At 47.7% G+C, this 19,486-nt stretch overlaps 1 protein-coding gene across 1 annotated transcript in view; it reads left to right on the top strand.

Annotated features, from left to right (window-relative positions):
- The window catches only part of Prkce (protein kinase C epsilon), a 486,812-nt gene that overhangs the window by 312,890 nt on the left and 154,436 nt on the right, over positions 1–19,486 (top strand). The window contains exons 7-10 of the mRNA XM_051159732.1: positions 5,141–5,283; positions 7,880–7,976; positions 10,501–10,700; positions 13,336–13,509. Coding sequence (XP_051015689.1) covers positions 5,141–5,283; positions 7,880–7,976; positions 10,501–10,700; positions 13,336–13,509 — 614 coding nt within the window. The remainder of the gene's footprint in view (positions 1–5,140; positions 5,284–7,879; positions 7,977–10,500; positions 10,701–13,335; positions 13,510–19,486) is intronic.

Raw genomic sequence — 19,486 nt, 5'->3', positions numbered from 1 at the left:
TTCTTAATGATATCTGGTCCAGACCCACAGGACTATGGTAGAGTTTTCTTATTTGTTTTTGTAACTGAGAAGGCTTCTCTTCTACGTGTTGCCACACTGCCTTCATCCTAGGACATTCTTTCAGCTGGACCGTCTATGTTGTGCCCACTCCAGGCCCCTGATGATGCTCTGTGGGCCAAGCAGGAGGCCTAGCCCCACCTTCTTGGCTTCTATTTAGAAACAGTTTCTTGGTTGCTTTATAGACCTCAGATTTTAGGGGAGTTTGGGTCTCAATAAAAAGCTGAGCAGACGTTCATGCCAGGGCTTATGGTGGGCTTTGGAAAATCCGTGAGACTGGACACAGGCGTGCATCCAAACACTGGGATGTTTTGCCCACTCTGCCTTCCCCCTTAAGCCTTGTCTGACCCTTTGCAGAGTGCCATACAACTGGGATGGCGCAGCGTGCAGCCTTTCAGCTCAATGCTTTCATTTGGTGAAATGTGTTTAAATTCTTCCATGTCGACAGTTTCCGTGGTTTGGAGTCTTTCTTTTTAAGGAGTGTCTTTAGTCAAGTGTCTGAGTATACCACAGGCCGGTGGTCCACGTCCAGAAGCGCCTCTCAATGGCGAACACATGGATGATGGATGATGGATGATAACTGATACAGCTGCCGAAAGCATCCATGAGCAGGTGTTTGGGGTTGGCATCAATTTTTAGCTGATTTGGCTGTAATGAGGGCCAGACGTGTTGTTGCTGGATTATTATGATAAAGAAAATGTTTTATTTTGGGGGGAGGAATCTGCTGAGCTCTCCGAATATCTAAAATGGCTATGCCATCCTACTCCCCCACCCTTCAACTAGCAATTAATGAGGTTTTTATATCTCACATCTTGACCAATATTTGATGTTGTCCATGTTTTGGATTTTGCCAATTTTAATATTAATAAGATGGTGTAGTGGTATCTAATTGTGTGTGTGCACGACACACATGAGTTGATGGGTATGCATGCCTGTGAACACATGTGGAAGTGAAAACAGGACTTTGGGTATCTTTTTTTTTTTTTTTTTTTTAAGATTTATTTATGTATTATGTATAGTGTGTTCTGCCTGTATGTATGCCTGAACACCAGAAGAGGGCACCAGACCTCACTATAGATGGTTGTGAGTCACCATGTGCTTGCTGGAAATTGAACTCAGGACCTTTGGAAAACAAGCCAGTGTTCTTAACCTCTGAGCCATCTGTCTAGCCCTCGGGTATCTTCTTTCATCACTTACCTCCCTGAGTTTTACCAGGTTGCTAGGGACTTGAACTTGCATCTTCATGCTTACAGAGAAAGTGCTCTTACCCACTGAGTCATCTCCTCATCTCTGTGCTCGCTAGTTTTATGTCAACTTGGTACAAGCTAGAGTTATCAGAGAGTTATCAGGTCCTCAAATTAGAAAATGCCTCCATGAGATTATGCTGTAGGCAAGCCTGTAGGGCATTTTATTAACTAGTGATTTATGTGAGAGGGCCCAGCCCATTGTGGGGGGAGCAACTCCCGGGGTTGGTGGCCCTGGGTTCTATAAGAAATCAAACTGAGCAAACCATGGAGAGCAAGCTCGCAAGCAGCATGTTCTCATGACCTCTGTGTCAGTGCCTTCCTGCCTCCAGGTTCCTGTCCTGACTTCCTTTGATGATGGACTAGGTTGTGGTCATGTAAGCCAAATAAACCCTTTCCTCCCCAGGTCATGATGGTTTATCACAGCAATAGAAATCCTAGTTAGGACACCTTCTAATTAAATTAGTGGTTCTTTAATGATACACAGCACGTACAATATCCGCATATGTTTGCCATCTGAGTATCTTTGGTGAGTTTTCTGCCCACATATTTTGCTCGTTTTAAATTTAGTTGTTGAGTGTTGGGTGTTGTCTAATTTGGATACTAGGACTTAATAGGGCACATATTTTATAAATATATTTTTCTACTCTGTGGCCTGTCTTCAGGTTTTCAATTTTAATGAAGTCTAGCTCACCACTAATTTGGTGTTTTGTTTTGTTTTGTTTTGTTCTATTTTATTTTGTTCGTTTTTGCTACATCAGGTCTTTGATATAAAAACATAACTTCATATCCAAGGTAACTCAGGTCTCCCCTCTCCTGTTATTTTCTGGGAGCTACATAATTTTCCATCTTATGTTTGGTCTAAGGTCCATTTTGAGCTCCCTCTGAGTGAGGGTTTTGTTTGCTTTGCATGCGATGTCAGCTGTCCCAGCACCATCATGGAAAGAGCTATCTTTCCTTGTTTATATGGCCTGTGCTGGCTGGCCAACTATCGGAAACTGTTTTTGTGGTCCCCTTTCTGGGCTCTGCGTTCTATCCTAAAGATCACTTTGTCTTTTAACTAATTCTGGCCTGGCCTGACTGCTGTAGCTTTACAGCCAGTCTTAGGATGCACGTCAGTCCTCTGACTTTGTTCTGCTCCAGTACTGGGCTGATTGCTCTGGGCTTCTTGCCTTTCGAGAATCAATTTGTCAGAATTGCATCACGTTTATAGTTCAGAGTTCAGAAAAGCTGAGGTTATAACAGCATTGAGCTTTTATATTAGTTACTTTTCTATTGCTGTGGTAAGATATCATGACCAAAGCAACTGATAAAACAACAACGACAACAAACCATTTAATTGGGCTTCTGGTTTCAAAGGGTTAGAGTCCGTAATGGCAGAGCGAGGGCATGGTGGCAGGAACAGGTGATAGATCACATTTTATCCACAAACAGGAAACAGAGAGAACACTGGGAATGTCTTTTGGAACCTCAAAGCCCACCCCGGTATGAGCAGGCTTTCACTTTTCTTTTTCAAGACAGCCTTGGCTGTCCTGGATTCAATTTGTAGACCAGGCTGGCCTCGAACTCACAGAGATCTGCCTGCCTCTGCCTCCCCGAGTGCTGGGATTACAGGCGTGCGCCACCGAGTCTGGCTCCACTTTCCCATTCTTGAAGTTGTAGTTTGCTGTGATGATCACCCTTCTCCTGGACCTCATCCATCCAACTACCAAGGGGAATCACCAGGAAGAAGCCTGAGATGTGTAGGGTAGCTGTTTCGGGTCTTGATGTGGGAGCATGGAGATAAGTGTTTTAGTAGGAACAGGTGGGTAGCTGGATGATGCTCCCAACTCCCACGGCTCGAGTAGCCATGGAGTTCCTGCCACCACTTCATCCCCAGCCTCAGACCCATCGTAGGCATGGCCTCCCCCCATGCCCTAAAGCCTACTGCCCATCTGGCAGGGCTGCACCACTCCCGACTTCACTGGCCTAGCACGACTTCACATGCTTGCAGCCCCAGAGCTAGGTATATAGTGATGGATGTCTCTATAGCAACTGCTCCTCTTGAACAGCTAATCCTGCCCCTAGGCTGTAGCTCCTGGGCCCAATGGCAACCATGTGTGCCTCATCTGATGGTCTGTTGCAGGCTGGGATGTAAAGTCACATCTTCCAAAACAGTTTGCTTTTGAGGCATTTTACCATCCTGCATGTGGTATGTAAAATGAAATTTTCATGTGTGTCTTTCTGTTGGGTGAGATAGTCTAGGTGATTGATGCCATCGCAACAGTTAGCTGTGGCCTTGGTGATTGGCTGTCTTCTCTTCCTCCCTGATAGAGCGTTGAAGCCTCCGGATCTAATAGTGGCATCACGTGTTTCTCAGCTTTGCCGCATATATTTTGATGTTCTCGTGCTAGGTGCACACACCTTAGGGATTCTGTGTGCTTGGTGAGCTGACTTGGTTATCACTGTGCACCCCCTATTCTACTACAGTGGCTTTCCCTGTCCCCAAAATGTCTGTGCTTGAGGTTAATATACTGTGGTACAAGGAAGCAGAGTCACTCCAAAACCCTCATGGAAGTGGCAGGAGATGCTAGCAAGAGCCCCCACGGACACCGGAAACTGGAAATAGCCCTAGACTCTATAGATGCGACGTTTCAGAGTTTCACTTACAAATTAGGCACAATAAGAGGTTAATAACGATACCCAGGAACAAAGCAGACCGCTTGTAGCAACTGAGCTGCCGAGTGCCAGCGTCGCGTCCTCTGCAGTTGAGGGCCATTGTTGAGTAGGATAAACTCTGTCGTACCCTGTGTGATAGTTCAGAGTTCAAGCACCTTCCAAAAGGCTCATGGGCCACAGGCCTGGGCCACAGTTTGGTTCAGGAGGGAGAGGAAACCTTTAGGAGTCAGGTCTCTTTCAGTTGCCCGTCCCTCACCGCCATCCAAGATGGAGCCCAGAGCTGTCTGCATAGGCAGGTAGGCAAGCGTCTGCCGTTGAACTGCACCCTCAGCTTCTCTTCAGTGTATTAGCCATCGTTTCCGGGTTGCTCTCCTTGCCATGCCTGAGTCGAGATCTGTTGCTCCATCGCCTCAAACTACTTTATGTTTTTTTTTTTTCCCCTTTGATAACCAGATATGATATCCTAGGGTGAAGGGCTGGCAGTAGATGCTTCTGATGTTAGTGTCTTAGACGTAGCTTGTGCCTATGGAGTGTAAGCCCCATAGTGCTCCCAGCTCAGGCCTCAGGTGAAATGAGAAAAATGAGTTGACTAGAGTGGTCTGCCTTGATGTTTCCCCAGGGCTAGCTAGGATCTGATAAAACCCGGCAATAAAGCTCATATTCAATGTTTCTTCTCAGTGTAGGCCTACATAGGACAAACAGAAACACTCTGGCCTGTTTGTTTTCCTCTGGCTCTTTGCGAAGCTGGCTGAGGGGCCTCCGATGATTACCAGGGAGCTCCCTGTGTCATATGACACACAACAGAGCTGTGCCCAGACCACATAAGTGGCCTGCATCCATTTGGGCCCAGAATCAAGCTTAGGTCAGTGAAAAATGGTTCTTACAAAGGGGATGTTCGGCTCCCCTAAAGCACATGAAAACATACCATCCGCTCACTCGCTCTTCATGTATGTAGGAAAAGCACCAGGGAGAAACAGGCAGAAACATCTTTCAGACAGTCTCTGTGAGGTGGCTGGCAGATGACTGTATTGTTTGTAATGGAATGGGTGGCGCGTTTGTCTATTTTTAATTTTTCTTCATTTTCCAATCTCGGCCAGATGAGCATGGTTACTTCCGTAATTTGGTAAAGGGTCCTGTTTTAGGCGTGAGCATTGGATGTTTGTCCTCCGTTTTCATTACAGTCTGCAAAATGAACGTTCACCGTCGATGTGAGACCAATGTGGCTCCCAACTGCGGGGTGGACGCCAGAGGAATTGCCAAAGTGCTGGCTGACCTTGGGGTGACTCCAGACAAAATCACCAACAGCGGCCAGAGGAGGAAAAAGGTAGGGGCCACTGGTGGTGCTAGAACTCTCTCTGGGCCTGCTTCTGCAGGTACTCTTGAGTGAGGGTGGCATGCACAATTCCTGCCTCTAGGTGTCTTACACAGAATATCATGTGTTTGTAGAAAGAGGCCGATAACACAAAAGTCTCCTTATGCCTCAGAATTGGAGGAAGGGGGCGACAGAGCAAAACCTTAGGAGCTATATGTGGTTAGGGGTGGCTTGGTGGCAGAGTACTATTTTACGTGTCCATGAAACCCTGGGTTCGATTCTCAGGAACACAACAGAATAAAAAGCTCACAAGAGAAAACAAGGTTTGAGATGAGGACCTTGAAATACCTTCTAGAAAAAGCATGACACTATAGACCAGTGGTTTTCAATCTTCCTTTAATATAGTTATGTATGTTGTGGTGACTCCCAACAAAAAAATTATTTTCATCGCTAATTCATGACTGTAATTTTGCCACTGCTGTGAATCATAAATACCACATTTTCTGATGGTTGCGGCATCCTTCGGCTCCCCCCCCCACTTCCTCCCTGAGGGTCTCGACCCACAGGTTGAGAACCGCTGCTCTAGACACTGAAGAACTGACCTGCTTCTAGAACTGTGCCGAAGCACTGTTAGTGTCTGACTTTGCCCCCCCCCCCCCCCCAGTGCTGAGGAAAAGTAGGTGAACAGATGGGCCAGCTGCCTCAGACAGAAAATATGGTTTGTGCTAGCTCTCTAGCACTGAGTGATGGAGAAACACTTGAGAACACATAGTCTTTCTTTAGAGATTGAAGCCCTATTTATGCATGTGACATCCTAAGTGTCACTAGCACTAGTTGTATTTTCTAACTTTTTGGGGGGAGCATGTCAGGGCCTACAGATGTAAACAGAGCTAACAGCATCTCTAGTGGGCTCTGCTTCAGCCATGATACCTGGTCTGGAAACTTTAAGAGGTCTTTGGAAAACAGGTTATCAGAGAAGCAGAGAGGTGCTATCTCAGCATCAATGCTGCTGTGGATGGGCGGGTTGTAGCCCCACCTGCCACATGTCAAACTTCTCCAAGTCCTTTTCCAGAAGAGCAGTGTGACCCAAGGTTCCTCACAGCCTTCACCCCTCATGTCCCCTCTACCCTGGCCCTGCAGTACCTTCCAAGGAGCCTGCTCTCCCCACTCTCCTTGTCTTTGAACCTGTCCATGTCTTTTCCCTAGTGCACCCCCCAGAAAAGCCACATTCTCACTCAGGAGGCGGGGGGGGGGGGCTGCGCGATAACATTCATCCTTTTAAACTGTCTCTTCCGTCTTCCCAACAAACAAAGCTGTTTTGCAAGCCCTGCAGAAACTATCCTTCCCCCAGCTAACCGTGAGACCTGAAACACTGGGTGGCTTCTGTGAATTCTATGAATCATTCTGGGGTGGAAAAAAACCTTTTTTGTTTGGTGGCCCGGGGTTACTGGAGTTGCAAAGCCAGTGACACAAGCCAATAGTACTAGGGCCTCCTGAAGAGACAGGGTGGGTGAGGACTCTGGTGCCAGTGTACCAGTGATGAGCACCAGAGAGTCCTTCTTGGAGAATGTCCCTGCTGGAAGTATGACCAAGTCTCTCATTGTCACGAGCGGTTTAGAGGGAAATGCTATTTCCTTGTTCTCTCCCGCATTCACGTGGACTGTGGGTCTTCTGACAAGGCACTGTCTACTGCCTTGCATTTGCACACTTACATTTGTGGACTCCCAGTGAGAAAGAGTCAGCATGGAAAGACATAGGAACAAGGCAGAGAAAAGGCCAAGGGACTGTCACTCAGCTGTCTTCACTACAGTGACAGTCCTGGTGTCATGCTTAAGTATTCTGATGGATGGGGGTGGGGGAGGGCTGTGTCCTTGGTCAGAAGTTAAGTGGTCTCGGCAGGAGTCTCAGACCTTTTGCTAGAAAAGACCCTTGGAAAGGCCAGAGCAGAGGGAGCAGAGACGCTTGTGGTCTCCAAGTCCATGCTGGCACAAAAGTCGGACATGCCAGCACTATTCCACAAAACAAATGTGACTGGAAATCCTCCAGTAAAATGTGCCAATAGGCTTGACTGCATCTGTTATGTGTAGTACTTCATGATGGCCACTAGGGGCAGTGAAAGTACTGGAAAGTCTGAATAGAGAATCCCACCCAATATGCACCTGCATGCTGTTATTGGTATAAGGGTGAATAAGATCACAAATAAACACCACACAGGGGGTAGAGCTAGTCAATGTCACATCAAGGTGGTGAGAGAACTGGCCTTGTGTAGATAGTTGTGGGGGTGGGGGTGACGGTGGGGATGGGGGTGAGGAGGTGTGAGGGTGTTGTAACGAAGACTGGAGCAAAGCTTTGCTTTAAAAGGTCATCTGTCTTTGGAGAGGATAAATACTGAGGCAGTGAAAATCTTTCACGTTTTGTTTTGGGTTTTTTGTTTTTGTTTTTGTTTTTGTTTTTCCACTGCACTGGCACGTGAAACCCCAAGCCCCTGCTCTCCTCAGTCTGATGGCCACCGCTATGCTCCTGGGCCTCCGTTTGGTGCAATGGTGCTTTCGATGGCACAAGCCTCCATTCTCACAACTCTCCCATCTCCTGTCCTTCTTCTCTTTAGCTCGTGGCTGGTGCTGAATCCCCACAGCCGGCTTCTGGGAACTCCCCATCTGAAGACGACCGATCCAAGTCAGCGCCCACCTCCCCTTGTGACCAGGGTGAGACCCTTAGATTTGCCTCTTACCTCTGATGTCTGTCACTTGTGATTCAGTGTGGCCAGCAGCCCCACCATCAGGTCCCTACACACTACTTCCATACTGGTGTGGTGGCAGTTCTTGCATGCTACAAGGCTTTCTGGGACCACTTGCTGGAAGGGTTCATCTTCATTCCCTCCAGCCTAGGATCAGAGGGAGGCAGGCCTGTGTGGCGCTGCCCTCTGCTGTTCCCTCCTTTGGTTTCTATCTGGACCTAGAGGTGTCAGAATACTGACACCTTTATATTAATATTCCCCTTAACTCTCCTCATGTTACCCCAGAACTTGACATCAGGGTGATTTGGGGCTAACTGTGCTTAAAACATTATATGCATAAGAATAAAGTTTATGGACTCTGAGATGCTAGAGCTAAGCAAGGACTCCAGTTTGAAGCTTCCCTTTCTGGTGACAGATGTGTCCCTAGCATCCCTGGAAAGAGCTACATGGACCTTCAAGGCAGGAATTACCTCACAGCATGGCAGTGCCTCGATTTTCTATAGCCTTTCTTGTGTGCTTGTCTCTTAATGTTTTTACTTAGACCAGCTCTATACTGCTGTTCAGCCCAGGTAACAGGCTGAGAAATGGAAGGTCAGAGCTGAAATTCGTGCCCTGAGGCCAAGAGCTAAGCTGGTGGCCAGGACAAGCCTGTGCCTCTCCTGTTCTAAGCAGTCCTCATTGGAGGTCGTCACTGTAACGTAGGCTTTCGCACCCAGGAGCAAGTGCCAGGACAGTCGCCGGGGGCCATTCACCAGTCTCGAGACTGTGAAACAGTGGATCTCAGCTTGTCTTTGGGTTGCTCTCATTTTCTGTGTTTTCACCCTACTAGAGAGTCCACCCATTCCCCAGTAATTAGCTTACAGATTCCAGCCTGGCCCAGTGAGGCACTTTCTGTTTCCCCCTCTTTATAGCCTTATGTCCTGGAACTTCAGAGATACGGGTCCAGTGATAACAGACCTGTGTCAGTGATGCACCTCTGGTTTCCAAGCCTGGCTCTTGCCCTGGTGTGCTGCCTGCTGTGCCTCTCTGGTGGGGGGGCGGGTGCCTCTGTCCAGACAGATGTACCGGGCCAGGCAGGTACCGTGCTTCCCAGCCTGGTATGAGAACTAATAGATGCAAAACCGTCCCTACTAACATTGTGTCACAAAACAGAGATGAAGCCAGCTGCTGTCTGTCCTCCATTACAAGGATTCAGAAAGACATTGTCTTTGAGCTTTGGGGTCTTCAGACCTCTGGGTTCTACCTTGCAAGATGCTCTTAGCAGCTGAGGCCTTCCCAACAAGACAGAAAGTCATACTTTGGAGTGAATGGCATAAGTAGCTAGGCAGCCACTGAATCTGTCATCACAGGGATGTCTGTAGACTTGCATATTGTCCTTCCACTCCAGGTCCCCTGTGTAGGCCCTTATGACTAATGTCCTTCTGGAGAGGAGGCCAAGACCTTCCTGTCCACAGGTGCTGCTCACTCACCTGTCCGCATTCCATGCTATAAGCACTGTTCTGGTCTGTAGCCCCATTACTTAAGGGAAATCTTTTACAGTAAGATCGTATGAGATGCCCATTTACTCCGTGAATGAGTGTCTAACTCAAACAGGCCTTCTTCAGCTAGGAACGGTCAGAGTGCCTCGCAGCGCTAGCAGCTAAGTAATGTAGGTCAAATACTCCAGAAGTCCGCAAGCCCATCTGAGAGTCGGGAAACCAGACTCCAGAATTCCTGCTCCATCAGAGATAAGTTTGTGACATGTCACTGTAGGAAGCTGTTCTTTTGTCCAGGATAAGCCCGTGGCTCATTCTGTTAGGTAGCTGTGTGTGAGACAAGTTTCCAGAGAAAAGCCAGCATCAAGGCTAAGTAAAGACCTTCAGAAAACAAAGGCTTCCTAGCCCCTGTGAGTAAGTCTGTCACCAGTGGCGAATGCGCCTGTGTTTTCTGAATGTTTGTTCTCATCTTCAAAGGAAACTTGAAGGGAGGGGCGCCTGTTGCCTCTGGGTCTGCAGAGTTCCAGAGAAGGCATGAATTCTCACCATACCGAAATTATGGAGAAGGTTGCTAGGAGGACCTCAGGGGCCTTTGGTGGCAGTGAACCCGGTGAGGTCGGGAGCCATGTCGTCCATCTCTTTGCAGAATGGTGCCTTGTTGTACATTAGGTCCCAAAGGAAATGATGTTAGCTAAAGGTCCCTACAGGGTAGCCCTGGCTCTGCCTCTGAGGGACAGCCGAGCGCTGTAGGTTCTGAATATTGAGTCTTTTTTTGTTTTTGTTTTTGTTTTGGTTTTTGGTTTTTCGAGACAGGGTTCCTCTGTGTGGCCTTGACTGTCTTGGACTCGCTTTGTAGACCAGGCTGGCCTAGAACTCACAGCGATCCGCCTGCCTCAGCCTCCCGAGTGCTGGATTAAAGGCGTGTGCCACCACCGCCCTGCTCTGAATATTGAGTCTTAAACGCAACCGGCCCATGAGGGACGCTCCCATTTAGCCTCCATTTACCCTTGGTTCTAGAACTAAAAGAACTTGAAAACAACATCCGGAAGGCCTTGTCATTTGACAACCGAGGGGAAGAGCACCGAGCCTCGTCATCTACCGACGGCCAGCTGGCGAGCCCCGGCGAAAACGGCGAAGTCCGGCAAGGCCAGGCCAAGCGCTTGGGCCTGGACGAGTTCAACTTCATCAAGGTGTTGGGCAAAGGCAGCTTTGGCAAGGTCAGTGGTACGCATGCGTACTAGCGCTGGTTCCGCAGTGGGCAGTCCAACCTAAGCTTGTCGCCTTCTCCTATCTGGAGCGAGAGGGGGCTAACCTGTGGCTGATGTGTGGCGCCCAGTTCTGCCCTTCATCGGCTGTGGGAATATGGGCGTTTCTTCTCTGTAGGATTCAGCTGTTCTTATTTAGCAAGTGGAAAGGGGGGTGGGGGGAGGGAGCGAGCACACACTGAGAGGTTCCATGCGCTTGGCACGTGCTCCACTTTCCACCATCAGCACGTGTCTTCCTTTGGGCAGAGAGCCATCTGAAATGCCGCTCTCTCCATGGGAAGGCATGGAGCGTGACCTCTGAGCCCTGTCCTTGGAGAAGTCCAGGTTCAGAGCAAACTTAACACGTAGGTGTTTGGAAGCTAAATGTCCTTTAACTGACTTTCCTGGTGCTTACTAAAGGGCCTGTGGGCATGCTTGCGCTTGCGCTCTCTCTCTCTCTCTCTCTCTCTCTCTCTCTCTCTCTCTCTCTCTCTCTCTCTCTCTCTCTCTCTCTCTCTCTCTCTCTCTCCATGTGACAAAAGAACTGGACAGTCATGCAGTAGATCTGGGGCCTCTGGCCACGAGGACATTTTTCCCTGTTCTCCGCTGCATCAAACACCTCATGGGGGCTGTGCTGGTCAGTGTGCTCAGCGATGGGGCTGACAAGACGCAAACATTTGATTTTAAAAAGACAAGGAGCCCAGGAAACAGGGGAGCACTTCAGACTTCTCTCTCCTTCTTGAAGCTCTGCCTGGGTGGGTGGGAGTTGCCTTTTGGGGACCTCATGAAACAGGCCCTGCTTTGGGGACCAGACGGCTCTAGGAGAGTCATGTGCTCTCCTGCATCCTGGGCTCTGCTAGGAAGGCCTAGTCCACCATTCCCGGGCCATTCTGAGGAAGACGCTGTGAAGCCCCCAGGCACAGGGCCTGCACTGCAGGCCCTCGCCTGCCCCTATCTGTCCTGAGATCACCTGGCAGCGAGGTAACTGGAATTTACTCAGCTGGCAACTGTTGAAGCAATCACATTCTTTAAAAGTTAGCTAAATAAGAAACAAACCCCAGGCCTCTGGTTTAGGCCTGACTCTGGCTTAGTCTGTGAGCCAGGGCTAGGTTTGAGTTTGAGCAAGGTTCTAGGGAAGTGAGCATGCTCAGAGCTTCCAGGCTTGCGTGTGACGTAGGCAACAGGAATTCTGGACCACTCGGAGCGCTCAGCTACTTTCTTGGGCAAAATCCCAGCCATCGCAGTAAGGGTTGAGCCAGCCCTACCGGCTGTACTTTGTAGGTGACAGACTCCCCAACCTCTCAAGTTCGTTGGGTGTTGGGTTTTTCACTTCGGCAGCAACACTGAAATAGTGTACCTCAGAGTCCTCCAAAAGGAGATTGGCCCGTGACTGTTGGAGATAAATGAAAATACAGACTGAGAGGCAAGTGTCAAGAAAGTAGACCCACCCAATAGCTGTCAAGGGAAGCATTTGTATTTTCACCTGCAGAACTGTGGAAGAAACCGTAGTGGCAAACACAGGGCAGGTTTAAGTCCGCAAAGATTAAGGGTTATGTTCAATCAGAAAAAATCACAAGTTGCCGTGCAGCGGGCATGAGAGGCAGAAAGCGAGAGGTTTGTCTTTGTGTATCATATGTGTGCCAACTTAGGAGAAAGAACACAAGCCAGCAAATAACTAGACAGAGGAGAAAAGTAACTCTCCCCAAAAGCAAATCGATTAGAAAATAAATAATCCGGAAAGGTTGGCTGCAGGTTGAAAACAAAATCAAGATGATATCTCCCACTTGTTAAATAAGAGAAAGCAAGCAAAAAAACATTGTAAGTGAAAGTGGCCTCTGCTCTTGTACACATTAAAATGGCACACTGTGTGGATGAGTATAGCCCTCTTACAAGTTAGGAAATGTGTAAAATGTTTAACTCGTTAGTTCTGACAATTTCTGTTTCAAGGACACAAGGCCAAAGAAACTTTTAAGCTGTGTCCAAAAGCACCCAGTGCAGCTTCTGTGGAACTTAGTCTGATAAAACCTATCTCTAACATGAAGGAGATAGCAGCATAAATTAGAGTGTATTTACTTTGAACTGGGTATCAGCAACCAGGACAGTAGTGGAGACCTAGTAGGAAAATACATATAGCATATAACACATTGCTTCTTCTGAAAGTGCTGTCTCTGCGTGTGGCATGGCAGGGCATAGCTGTAATATCAGCACTTTGGGAGCTGAAGCAGAAGTGCCAGGAGTACAAGGTCAGCCTGGGCCACATAGTGTGACCTGTCAAAAGAAACAAGGAAAGAGGGAAAAAGTGAGCGGAGAAGGATAGAAGGGAGAAAGAGATAGAAAGCATATAATAATCACAATGCTACTAATGCTGATGGAGATAGGGATAATTACTTAACCCGATGCATTGAACTTCTCTAACCTGAGCACTGTGCCAGAGACAAAAAAAAAAAAAAAAGTAATTAGGATGGGTAGTTTCCCTAACCATTTAAAATATTAAATTCTTAAACATCTTCATTCAAAATGAACGGGAAAAGCAATTGGCATGTAGATATTTGACCCTATGCGATGCTGTGCGTGTGTAGACTGACCAGATGGTTAACCCCGATTGCAGGTCATGCTGGCGGAACTCAAGGGCAAAGATGAGGTATATGCTGTGAAGGTCTTAAAGAAGGACGTCATCCTCCAGGATGATGACGTGGACTGCACAATGACGGAGAAGAGGATTTTGGCTCTGGCTCGGAAACACCCGTATCTAACCCAACTCTATTGCTGCTTCCAGACCAAGGTATGCTTAAGAAGGGGCCGTCCGGCTGCCTCGGGTATCACTGCATAACACATTGTGTCTCAGCTGTGAGATGCAGGTTCTGAGCATCTGCCTGTTTCTCTCCGAGACTTTTGTATGGCAGATCAGGGACAGGGGCACGTTTGCACGCAGCCTTCCTTGAGGACTTGGGGCTTTTCCATTCAGTGTGTGCTCCCGTGCAGGGATGAGAAGATCGATTGCCCACTTTGTAGATTGTAGCTACTACACAAAGGCAAATGGCTAACCCTGTTGTTGACTCATTGGAAAAACCAACAGAAACTGTGTGTACCCTGCTCTGGCTTTTAACTGCCTATCAACAGTCAAATCACTTCTAGGCTGCTTTCAGCTCAGAAGGAAAAGCAAACAAACAAACAAACAGAAAAAAAAAGCTACCCAAATCCATCTAACTTGTGTGATATCATAAGAGCTGGAATTCCACAGTGAAATCCAAGCATTATAAAGTTTGACAGCAGGTGGCAGTAAAGGGGAGGAGATCTGTAAAGACATTGTAGAGCGTCCCCCTCCCCCCCCCCCCCCTCCACTCCCCCAGCCAGTTTGGTGTTATTCTTAGAAAAAAAAAGCACACGTTCTTCATGAAATTCTTATTTTTATTTTCCCTTTTTGGGACGTGTGTGGGAGAAAGCCTTCTAGGATGCATTATGGATTTGTAATATTTAGACTCTTTAGAAGGCAAAGACAGCTTGAATCCAGACTCCTACCTGCTCCTGACTGAAGCCTAGATAACAAAGGGTTGCATTCAGCATGAACAACTGTGGTTCTGTGTGTACATGTGCATGCGTGCACGTGTGCATATGTGTGTCTGTGCCTGTATGCATGCGTACATGTGTGCATATGTGTGTCTGTGCCTGTGTGTGTGTGTGTGTGTGTGTGTGTGTGTACGCGTGCACGCATGTGCGCGTGTGTGCGTGCGTGCGCGTGTGTGATTTCTGGCTCTCTAGCATACATTCCCACTATTTTATTCTAAGAACTCAGAATTAAGGGAAGTACTCATCTTTTCATTCAGAGTCCTTTTATTCCATTTATATTGACTGTTTCCCATATGCTTGGTCCTGAACAAGACCCTGTTCCTGCCCTCAGAAATGTCTCTTTGCTACAGTCCCCCCAGCACTGGCTCTGAAAACCCCAGAGTCCCCCAAAGGCTGCTTCCGAAAACTCTGGTTATTTGACGAGCTTTAAGAATAAATGACTCTGTGGCCTATGCTTCTGCTCAGTAGTCACAGGACACATTTGTTTATCCGAATCCCTGAAGAGTCCTGCAGTGTAAAAAAGAAAGAACACCTTAGTTTAATCTACTATTAGCCAACTTATCTGGTCCCTACATTTCCCATCAGCCCACAGCCCACACCTAGTCCATATTGAGCAATACTGATAGGCAAGCTTTCCTACCCTTTTGGTCTCCTCAAAAGTGAGGGACACCTGAAAATGCCCAGACAGTTTGCAGCTTGTTTTTCAGGTACACCAGGATTGCTCCCTCCATGAAACTGCCCTCAGAGACCCCCTGTTTCTTTTCTGAGCAAGCCCAGGACTGGTGGCTAAACTTCATTTTCTTTTTAAGTTTGTGTTGTGTAATGCCCAACAGGTTAGTGTAAGTTCATGTGTGTGTACCAATGCAGAGTCCAGTGTGGCAACGGAAGTGGCAGAGATAGGTTTGGCTTGCTTCCCCCCCCCCCCCCCCCCCAAAGAATGGCTGTTGTGAGTTTGGTTTTGAGCCGGGACCTCATTCTGAAGTTCGGCTCATGCTAGCCTGAAGCTTGCAGTGGTCCTGTCCCCACCTCTTGAGTGCTGGCATTACAGGCATGAGCCACTATGTCTGACTCTTTCAAAACTTAACTCAAGATCAGAGAGAAATGTTTCAGGTCCCGTATGTCTTTATCGTCCACGGTCCGTATCACATGGGTTCACATCCAGTATGTGTTTACTGTCACAATCAGGGCTTGGAAAGTTTTTTGGTTTGTCCTTAGAACACCACCACCACCAACAACAACCCCCCCCCCCACTTATTCTACATTTCTCTTTGTACCACTGAGAAAAAATTGTCTCAGAGAACCAATTGTCAGGGTTTTTTTTTTGTTTTGTTTTTGTTTTTGTTTTGTTTGTTTGTTTTGCATTTGTTTGTTTGGGTTTACTGTTGTTGTTGCTTGGTGTGTGTGTGTATGTGTGTGTGTGTGTGTGTGTGTGTGTGTGTGTGTATGGGCTGGTCATAGGAGTTGAACACAGAGTCTCATGCGCTGTCTCTGGGCTATGAATAAGAGGTTTTGCTGCCCACAGGCCGTACATGTTGGCAGTCACACCTGGTGGCTCATCTGGCCTCTGGGATTGCATCTCCAGTGTCTCCAGTTAAGCCTTGATCTGGTGTGACCCTGTCTTTGCTGAGCCCCACCAGTCTCTCCAGCCCATAGCTGTCTCACTGCCTTGAGGGGCCTGTGTGGAGAGGGAGCCACATTACCGCTCTTTTCTTTGAACTTGTGGTCAGAAGGTCCAGGAGTCTAAAAGATCTTGGTCTAGTCATGAAGGCTTTGGGTGGGTGGGGGCTCCTACATATGGTGGCTCTTGGAAAGCCACAGTTGAAGGTCTGTGTGGCAGGCAAATGAGAGACAGCAGTGGTATCTTCAGTGTCACCATTTTCTACAGAAAACATGCACCGAAGGGGTCGGGGCTTCTCTTTGGGACACAAAGTAGCATTGAAGATGCCACGAGTTTTATTTATGGCAGAAGAAATGACCTGGCATTGTCTTGAGTGTCTAGGTAGCTGGCAGAAGAAAGAGAACAACCTTCCTCTGTCTTTCAGAGATCTGCTTATCTTCCCTTAGGCTGGTGTCTAGTTGCCCCAGTCACAGAGGCAAGCTGACACTTATTTTACGGAACATCTATGTATTATATTTTACTTAATAGATGATAATTTGATTTACTAATAAAAGGAACTCTATGAAGAATCACCTTAAAGACCCCAACTTTAATTTTTAAAAACTGACTTGGCCCCGGCTGACCATATGTCATGGTTTTAAAGAGTGACTGTTACCCTCCTAACAGAAGTAGGTGCTACACGTGGGGTTATGGGCAGAACACAGGTTCTCTTGAGGAAGGGGGACTGGGTGCCTGGGTCCAGGGCTGGGGCCACATATCAGCTTCTGTAGTAAATTCACACTACATAATCCTTAGAGTTTCATTGACATTCAAACCAAGAGCACTCCGGAGCCCCTGTTCGGCAGGGTGTAGTGGAGCAAAGGTGCTTTGGAAGGGTGAAGTTCAGGCTTGACTGGAAGCAGAAAGGGCAGCCGTGATCCATGGTCAGTTTCCAATATTGCTTGCATGTGTTTTTTTTTTTTTTCCTGAAAAAACGCCACCCCTCGGCCACCATAAAGTTGTGGTTTTGAGTATTCATATATGAGTCAAACCCATAAAGATCTGTCTCAAGCCTACTAAGACTTTTGTCTCATCTTTGACTAGAACTTGCAGAACAGCAGTGGGGCTAAGCCAGCTTTTGGCTGAGCCTTCCTATGGCTGGTTTGCATTAGAATGAGCCCCATAGGCTCAGAAGTTTGAATATTTGCTCTCTGGCTGGTGGCAGGATTTGGGGAGGTTTAGGAGGTGTGGCTTTGTTGATGGAACAATGCCACTAAGGGTGGGCTTTGAGGTTTAGAAGCCTCTCACCATTTCCCAGTGTGCTCTCTGCTTCCTGCTTGCGGCTCAAGACCTGAGCCCTCCACTTGCTGCTTCTGCCTCCCTGTGTCTTTGCTTTGCCACCATGGACTCTAACCCTCCAGAACCCTAAGCACAAATAAACTCTGTGTTCTTAGGCTGCCTCGGTCATGGTGTCTTATCACAGCAATAAAGAAGTCACTAACAGACTTGGGCTTCAGTCTGTGTGGAGAAATGGCTCTTCTGGAAACTGCTTTGAGACCTTCCTCGTAGATTATGCCAAGCTTTAAGCTATGTGCCATGTTCAGGTTTGCTGGCAGAACTTGGATAGTGTAAAGTAAGGTCCCGTGTCTTACTTGGCAATAAGCGATGGTGACTGATGACTGACTATACAGAGCCATTGGCATTAGCCATGACTGTCCAGTCAAGTCTGGCAGCTGCACCCCTCTGAGGGACCAAGCCAAATTCAAAGAGTGAGATGTATCTGTCCTTGGCGAGTATGCTGTAGTCTTCTTCCAAAGGTTCCAGAAGGTAAGAAGCAAGTGCAGTGACTCCCGTATTCCAGAGCCAATGACAATGGCCAGACGGGCCCGTCAGGAAAGCCACAAATTACTTTTCCGTCAGTGCTACACTTGAGATGCTGCTGTGTTGTGTGCCTTTTGGGGGTTCTAGAGCACCCGAATCAGGCTGAAGCAGCTACAGAACTGGACCTTGAAGTAGGGTTGGCACTGAGAAGAAGGTGGGTGCGGAGAGATGGCTCCAGCATTCTTTCTAGATTTCATTTTGGCATTTTCCCTACACTAGACTTCACAATGCCCATGTCCTGTTTCATTGTGGAAAAAACGACACAAGGAAAGAGGTGAGGTTTGGGAGGAGGGAGTGCATGCTAAGAAAATAAGAGAAATAATGTCAAAGGCTGAGAGGAAAGGGACAGCAGTGCTGTGAACCCTCCTTAGGGGGCTGAGGTGATCTCCGAGGCTCTGATAGATACAGCCTTCCTGCTCCAGGTTAAAGTTCGGTGGAGAAGTCACTTTTCCAGAAATTGCCTGTTCCGTTGGCCATCGGAGCTCAGAGATTTCCCCCAAGGGGTGGCTTTATTTTGATTTTGTGGTTAACAGAAAATTAAAATTCCCAGGCCCTTTGAGATTCTGTGTGTTTGTATTTTATGTTCCCTGTTACAAAACCATCCTTTCCAACTGGATCCCACAAAACCTGACTCGGACAATTTCCCTTATGGTGTTGCCTCTTTAAAACTCGCAGCTCTGCACACTGTACCCGTCCCCCACCTTCTGGCATTTCCTGCCAGGCCTGGGAAGCCAAATCCTGGAGGGCTTTGCTGTGAAGGAAACAGGCCTAAGCTCCTACAGGATCTCCGTTAGCCAGCGCCCCCCTCCAGCCCCGGGAACATGCACTTTGGAAAATCATTAAAAAGCAATTCAAGATGGTTTTCAAATGTGGTTTAATCACCTCTGTGGGCAAGGGGAGAGCAGCCCAGAGCAAGTGTTGACAACACAGGAGAGGCTTGGTAGTTTCTAGGAACTCTGATATTTGTTTTGACTTTTAACAGAAGAGCAAAACCTAAAGAAAAAAAAAAAAAGGTGGTGGGAGTACAGCACAATTGGCAGAGTTGAAAAAAGAAATGGCAAATCTAAGAAATAATTTAGATGAATCTAAGAGAGCAGAGAAAGCAAGCTCCAGTGTGGGCCATGGTACTGCTAGACCATATGATGTTGGAGCTGGCAGGGCCCAAGAGGAGTTGGGGGGATTTTGACCCCTTTGGTGGCTGTTTCTGGGGTGCGGGGAATCACGAGCTATTCAATCCTGGGAGTTGCTTTGGATTAGCAGCCAGCTGGGAACCAATGCGCTTGCCAGTGAAAGATTCTGAGAAGTGGCATGCTGTTCATCTTGGTCAAGTTTAAGTGAAGTGAGTCAGTGTGGATGCTCCTGGCTTTATGTGGCATAGTGGCTTACCTAAGTGATTAAGACTCTAGAAAGCCCCTCTTTTTGGTGCGGTGCGGAAGAGCATCCTGTGTGATGAACAGGCAACAATGCCATTTCTCCTGCTTGGCCAGTTCACACGTTTAGGGGCCTTTGTGGCCTGCAAGCAACTGAGGGCTTACGGAGACTCTCATAGAAGGGTCAGTGTTTAAAGTCATTGAGCTCTGATCTTTTGCCCTGAGGAGGACTAAGGCCCGAGTCTGTGGAGGGGTGGGGTGGGAGTGCTTCAGCAATTAGAGGGGACAACACAATTTCTAGGGGTGGAGTGATATGCACATTTATACTTTGTGTGTGTGGGTGC

This window comes from Acomys russatus, chromosome 1 (genome assembly GCF_903995435.1).
Source record: "Acomys russatus chromosome 1, mAcoRus1.1, whole genome shotgun sequence".
Classification (NCBI taxonomy): domain Eukaryota; kingdom Metazoa; phylum Chordata; class Mammalia; order Rodentia; family Muridae; genus Acomys; species Acomys russatus.
Note: the sequence above shows the minus strand (reverse complement) of the source record. Positions and strands in the feature narration are given on the sequence as shown.